Raw genomic sequence first — 6838 nt, 5'->3', positions numbered from 1 at the left:
GAAAGGAGCCCCTGAAGCATAGGAATCTAGGGGGGAGCCAAACAAAAAATCTGTTCCAAATATTTACATTTAGGTAACTCCTACCTTGAAAGGTACATTTCTTTATGTGAAAAATGAATAAGTCATTTCTCTTTCCCTAGTAGTTTATTGGGAAATTCGAGGTCAGTGTGTGTTTGAGCACTGGTGTGATGAAGGCCAATGCCACACTTCACCCTCTGTGAGAGGACTTTGCCCCTGCATTCAGCCAGGTGATTTGTACACCACACAAAGTCCTTGGCCATAGGGGCTGCAGTCCAGCCCATCCTTCATTTGTTGAACCAGGTATCCCGCTGCAAGGCTGCCCCTTTGTGAAGAAGGAGTACTGTTTTCTAATTCATCTGCCTAGAGGCAATGCTTTTCCTCCCATCTGTCTATCCTGAGGGCACCTGTTAAGCTATGGCTGGTTCTAGGAGGCATACTTTCTCCCACTCTCTGGAAAGGACATGTTAGCTACTTGACACTTAATTGTCTGTATTGGACCCCCATGGAATAACTGTCAACCCACCAGTACTATTATGTGTGAGTTAGCAGAGAGCTAGTGCATGCACGTTTGAGAAAGGTTTCTCCAGGCAAAAATTAGGATATAAAAGTGTAAAGTTTACATTATCTTCTCAGACGGAGAGGGTGAGAGTGTGAAAGAAAGTAGGGAAAGAGAGAGAGAGAAAAGAAAAGAGATCAGGGAGCTAGATTGCAACGTGCCATCCCAAGGAAAGGGAGGGGGGAGCCAGCACCAAGGCCAGGAGGCTCGCTAAATTCTAAAAGGTGGTTGTAAATTGGTGGGGTACAGTCAAGAAACTGCAGTATCCACTTCTTTCTTTCTTCTCGATGGCACACAGTTAATAAAAACTGAAGCTGAGCCGAAGGTCTAAGTCTAGAGTGGCGTCTCTACCTCTCTTTGGAGACCAGAGTATTGGGATTATTGCAGGAGATGTAACTCTGTCCTCAAGATATGGCTGAAGCCTGTGGTTCCTTTTCTAGCTGTTCACTCAGGAACTCTGTAAAGCAGAGTCTCAAAAACCCATTTTGAAAAAAGATTTCTCTCTCTTTTCTGTCTGTTCAGCTGGTTCAGAAGCTGTGCAAAACAGAACTCCCGTGGGGCACCTGCTGGTGGGAGGCCCCACCGGACTGATCTTTAGCTGTTAGTGGGGAAATGGCAGGATTAGGTTTTTCCTGTCAATTCTTGTAGGACCACCTCTTTTCCAGAAAGGGAATAATTTGGTTGCCATTGTGCAACCTCCGTTTAAAGATAGAACTACAGCTCTGAAGGGTTTTAATAACATGACATGCAATAACCACAGATATACTTTTTATTTAATCCACACCTGTGTATAGGTGCGGGCACGTTTTATGCTACAAATTGTGGTGGGCCCGTACTCCAAGCCGTGGAGAAGGAAATTAAGGAAAGAGCCTAAACCTATAGCTGTTCTTTTGCCTTCGACTTGGCTACCCTCATCGTCTCTTCCCTCCCACTCTCACAGCAGATTGTTCAAAGTACCTTCCTCCCTGCATCCCTTCTTTTCTCATTCCTGATGCCTCCCGTTCTGTTAATTGAGTGGCAGAATGACCTCTCTGCCACCAGCCTGGCCTTTCACATTGGGCATGACAGTATGAATGCTCTCAGCTTCCTAATTACATGTATCCTTGCCCGGTAGTCCAAGGACTGTAACTAATGGGCCTTTCCATAGTGACCCAGCGGAGTTGTGATGTCTACTTAATCCTTCGTGACTCATCTGGCTTTCAGTTTGTTGGCTGTTTTAATTATTTTATAATATCAAATAATACATTAAATTAGATTATTAAATCTTACACAGATGTTTATCTGTTTTTTACTCGTGGGAAATTTATATATAAGACTTTTCTAAAAAACCAAATTAGCACATATCTATTGGCTTTTTTAAGTGTAAGATAAAAAGTGTAAGCCTTGTCCAGAAAATGTGCTCACAGGTCAGCCAAGTGAATGCAGCCGACACGTTGCCATTTCTAGGCGTTATAACCAGACTTTGTCAAACCAGAGAAAGTAGAGAAGTCAGTTTTCTGAAATCTGAGGAAAGATGGTAAGAATCCCATGGCTTTTCTTACAGAGGATGAAAATCACTGGAGAGTCATGATGTCTCGAATTCTTGGGGTGTTTATGAGAGGTGTAAGAATAAAGGTCTGCCTTGTCCTCAGAATAAGCGTGCTTCCCATAACTCAGTGCAGAGCACTGACGATGTACAAATGGCAGAAGGCACGTGCATGTTTGTGTGCTTTCAGGAAGGCCCCTGAGGGAGAATGAACTCCTAAAGTTTTATGCAAATATAGCTTTCAACCTCTGAATTGTAAAAGATGGCCACAATCCTTTACAAAGATGTCTTCAATTAGTATCTTGTAAGTTACGTTGCCATGGTAACTTCATACATAAAACTTGTCCATTGCTGAAGAGGAAAAAAGAACTATTCTTCATCCTCTTTAAGTCTAGAAGTGCATTTTGTGATTTAAATTGTAAATCATATCATCGGCATTGACCTAGCCTAAAATCTGTTTACAATGTCTTGGCGCAGTGTAACAAGCGTATGACGACCTCCTACGTCTATGACACAAAGGCCTATGATTCCTTTGTATTTTTCAGGGGAAAGGAAGACCACAGTGTCCTGCACAAAAATCATGAGCAAAAATATCAGCATCGTGGACAACAAGAAATGCAAATACTTAACCAAGCCAGAGCCACAGATTCGAAAGTGCAATGAGCAGCCGTGCCAAATGAGGTAACTGCACTCCAGAGGTCATAAAACCTTTCCTGTCTTTTGAATGCCTGCTCTAACAATGCTACTCCCAGGCCCATGTGTGTTTCTGAAAGAATTAGAGGGAAGAATGCTGTGTGAAAGGACGGGCAGTAGAGAAAACCGCCTTACTATGTGCTCAGTCATGGCCATCTGCGCTGACCTTTTTGAGTATGTGCTTTTCAGCCCAACTCCAAAAGTGTGTGAACTGGTAAAGTGTTTTCCTGATGCAGTGCTCAGATAGGGAAACCTAGGGACTTATTGTTACCCACAGGCGGGTTCTTGGGTCCTTTCCACTCCACGATGGGCAGATACCTAACCAGTATTTTTAGTCTTTGCCTTGTCAGCTAAAGAACCTGGATCCTGTTTCTAGTCCTTATCTTTAACATTGTTATTGTTGGTAAATTTTAAGCCTTTTTAATTCTGTGAAGGCAAAAAGCAGAAACCTAATAATCACATGTATATGTAAAAATAAAAAAATAATAATAAAATTAAAAAAAAAAAGAACCTGGATCCTCTTTGTTACAACTCTTCCTAAATATTCTCTTTTTTCAATCTCTGTCTCCTGTAGACATTAAAATCCTTAATTATCTGATGTTAAATTATTTCTTAAAATATTTCAAACACCATTTGTTTTACATGCCCTCTATCTTTTTTCCATTTTGATGGAAGAACCACATAGTGTTCTGATACATCAGGAATCTTGAATGAGCAGGATTTATGGACTAGAATGTATGTCTCACTTCAAAACTTTGTCTGCAAAAAAGCAGAGTATGCAATCATGCCATTTATTATTCATTCACTGACCTCAGCTATCGTGGGGGGAAAAATGCCCTGGATAATGACTTGGGTAAAAGGAATAGTTTTAAAAGGTCAGTACATTTCTGAGTGAGAAATTTTTGCAGCCGGAGACTAGAAGTCTTTTTGTTGGAGATTATTATCTTCTTTCCTTTGGAAAGGGAGGCAGTATGTTTTGAACCACCAAGAATTGATGTCAGTGAGGTTAACCAAAATATTGGAAAGTCAGAAATGGACATGGGCAATTATGAAGGGTCATCACAGGAAAACTTGCCAAGATTTACTGGCAGAGCACAATCTTTATTTCTTCTCCCTTTTTTCTTTCTCCAATCTTGTAAGAAACATTCTAATTTCCATTCTTATGTCCTAAAAAAGTCGCCAAACGGGCTGATAGCACTCTCTATGCCAAATATAAAATAGACTGATGTGGTAGCAAACAGCTTTGTAAGAAGTAGGCCTCTTAGAAAGAAAAGAGATCATTCTAAATTAGATAAACTCTAACATATAAAAATATTTTCTCCATTAAAATACATCTTACATTTTGGTTCTTATTTTGAGCAGTTTTCACAAGGAATAGAGAAAGTAACTTTTAGAATTATCTTAAATATCTCAGAGTCTATTTTACTTAAAAATACGAAATTCTTTGAAATTGCAAATATTAATACTTCTCAATAGTGTCTCTGGTCTCTGTGTTTGGAAGTAGAGATACATAGATGGATTTCCATTGTGATTATTTCCTATTATTTCATATTCTTACATGGAATATGAAGTAGAAACTAAACCAAATCTGGAAGATGAAATGTTCACATTAGGAAAACTCCACCGGGGGACTCCCAAGCAAAATGACAGGTCTGCGTCATGCTTGATAAACAGCAAACGAGAACCTTGGAAGAGTCAGTCCTGGAATCCCAACGTTACTGTGCACGTTTTCCCCTTTTCAGAAATCGAAGCAGAAAGTTGTTAACAATTGAACTATTTTACAGATGCGATAACTAGGCTATAAGAGGATGTGACTCCCCAAAATATGAATCGAGTGCTAGGAATAGTTGGGCTTAAGTAAATCTGGAATAATTGGGGTTATTTCTATAAAACAGAGAAAAGCACAAATGCCGTTTCAAGAAACATGTAATGAAAAGCTAGCATGTGGGAAGTGTTACAGATACAAGAAAAGAACCACAGTCCCTTCTGTGCCTTTGAGGAACAGAAGGCCAAATTGCTTAGGTAGTCTCTAAACCTGCTCACTTCTCTAGGGAGTGTCTACGAGTCCTGTGAGCTGTGAGCGCTGCGAGTTAGGTGACAGGGCAGAAGAAAGGTTAATCCCTCCTGGGAGGATGGAGAAGCCCTTCTAAGTGGGAGGGGCTTGGAGTTGACTGTCAAGAAACCAAGCAGAGAATACTACATAACAATGCCCTGGGGTGGAAGTAGAAAATGTTTGGGAAGCGATTAACGCGGGGTTTCTTTTCCAAACAAGTGGAAGATTAAGCTAGAGAAATGTATGAATGACTATAAATCATCTTAAATAGACTGCAATATATTATATACTTTATGGTGAGTACCTATTGCATATAGGGAACATAATAATGAACTCTTTACAAATGCGAGAGTAAGAATTTACAGCTGTTAAGTATTATTTAAAAAATCTAACAGCTAGTCATGTACCCACAGTAGTAACCTCAGGTTTTCTGATTCCCTATACCATGCTGAAATAAGATTGTGCAGACGGTTCAGCTTGGGCCCCCCTGTAAGATTGTCCAAGAATGGATCATAAAGGGAGGATTTCTATTGACAGGAATCATACAAATATCAAATTTTAGGAATTGTTTTTCTGGAATAATTCTTGGTTCTCTCCTGAAATTAACCTGTGGAGGGGTGTAAATTAGTGATTCCTAGGATGGATCCTAATTAATTGAAATGGAAATGACACATATCACTGAGCTAATGACCATTTGGGAAGAGAAAAGATTTCTATCTACGTGCTACAATAAGTATTAGATAAATGATTGAATCGGTGAAATCAAAAAAATAAGACTAGTGTCTTAAGGTCCTATAAAATGGGGTGCTTTTAGGTTTGGTCCCGTGTCTGTCACTCCAATATCTATGATCACATCACAGTTAGACAAGGGTGAGGCTGAAGAAGCATAGCAAACCCTATCTAAACTCTATATATCCAGTCGCGGAAATCCCATTGTCCGTGGTGGATCCATCTGCCTTGGTGGTTCCCGAGAAGGGGGATTCTCAGTCACAGTCTCCGTTGCCTTGCTAAACCTGCACATTTCCTCATTGTGAGGTAGCCTACAGCCTCATTTTAATTTCTGGTTCCCTAATCTTGTGACCTGTGGTAAGTTACAAAAAAAAGAAGAAAAGACTCTGTGCACCTCAGTTTCCCTTTCTGTAAGTGGCCCTGATAACTGTGGGGCTATAAATTTAAAATACAAAGGATAAGTTTGGCGCCTGTAGCACAGTGGTTACAGCATCAGCCACATACACCAAGGCTGGCAGATTCAAACCCAGCCTGTGCAGCTAAACAATAATGACAACTGCAACAAAAAATAGCCAAGCTTTGTGGCAGGCATCTGTAGTCCCAACTATTTGGCTGAGGCAAGAGAATCGTTAAAATGCAAGAGTTGGAAGTTGCTGTGAGCTGTGACTCCAGGGCACTCTACTGAGGACGACATAGTAAGACTCTGTCTCAAAATAAGTAAATAAATAAATAAAATACAAAGAATAGCACTAATTCCTGGTTATTAGCAAATTTATACTTACAATGTACCTGAACGTGGCCATAGATGAGTAGCAAAACACGGCATGTGGCATAACATGGAGAGAATCTGATGAATACTTTGAGACTCTCAAGGCCCTAAGATAAGAAATACGGAGACTGAAAAACTGCCTCTTGGGTAAAGTATACACACTACCTGGGGGATGGATGGGGTAAAGGGCCAGACTTCACCACTATACAACAGACACATAAACAGAATTCAACTTGTACCTGTAAAGCTATGACATTAAAAAAGAAAGAAAGAAAGAAATGTGGAGCAAAGAATAGAAAGCCTGGATGCCTTGGAGAAAACTATAATGTTGGTTTTCTAAAAAGTATAAAATTACTGTGAAGCATTCTGCAAACACTGAGAGTGCTTTTCAACTGGTGTGCCGTGAGAGGGTCTTAGGTGTTCTGCGAAAATTTTGAAAATCATTAAATATTTTTAAAAGAAGCTCGAAGCCCAGTAAATATATTCTTTTTT

The 6838-nt window shown here is 40.0% G+C and overlaps 1 protein-coding gene across 1 annotated transcript in view; it reads left to right on the top strand.

Annotated features, from left to right (window-relative positions):
* ADAMTS19 (ADAM metallopeptidase with thrombospondin type 1 motif 19) overlaps positions 1-6838 on the top strand; it is a 208781-nt gene that overhangs the window by 172776 nt on the left and 29167 nt on the right. Inside the window, exons 19-20 of the mRNA XM_003782335.3 lie at positions 2648-2783; positions 5663-5718. Coding sequence (XP_003782383.3) covers positions 2648-2783; positions 5663-5718 — 192 coding nt within the window. The remainder of the gene's footprint in view (positions 1-2647; positions 2784-5662; positions 5719-6838) is intronic.

Source organism: Otolemur garnettii, unplaced genomic scaffold, assembly GCF_000181295.1.
Source record: "Otolemur garnettii isolate 467f Iridium unplaced genomic scaffold, OtoGar3 scaffold00003, whole genome shotgun sequence".
In the NCBI taxonomy this organism is placed as follows: Eukaryota; Metazoa; Chordata; class Mammalia; order Primates; family Galagidae; genus Otolemur; species Otolemur garnettii.
The sequence above is the reverse complement of the archived record's forward strand: the minus strand, read 5'-3'. Positions and strand labels throughout refer to the sequence as shown.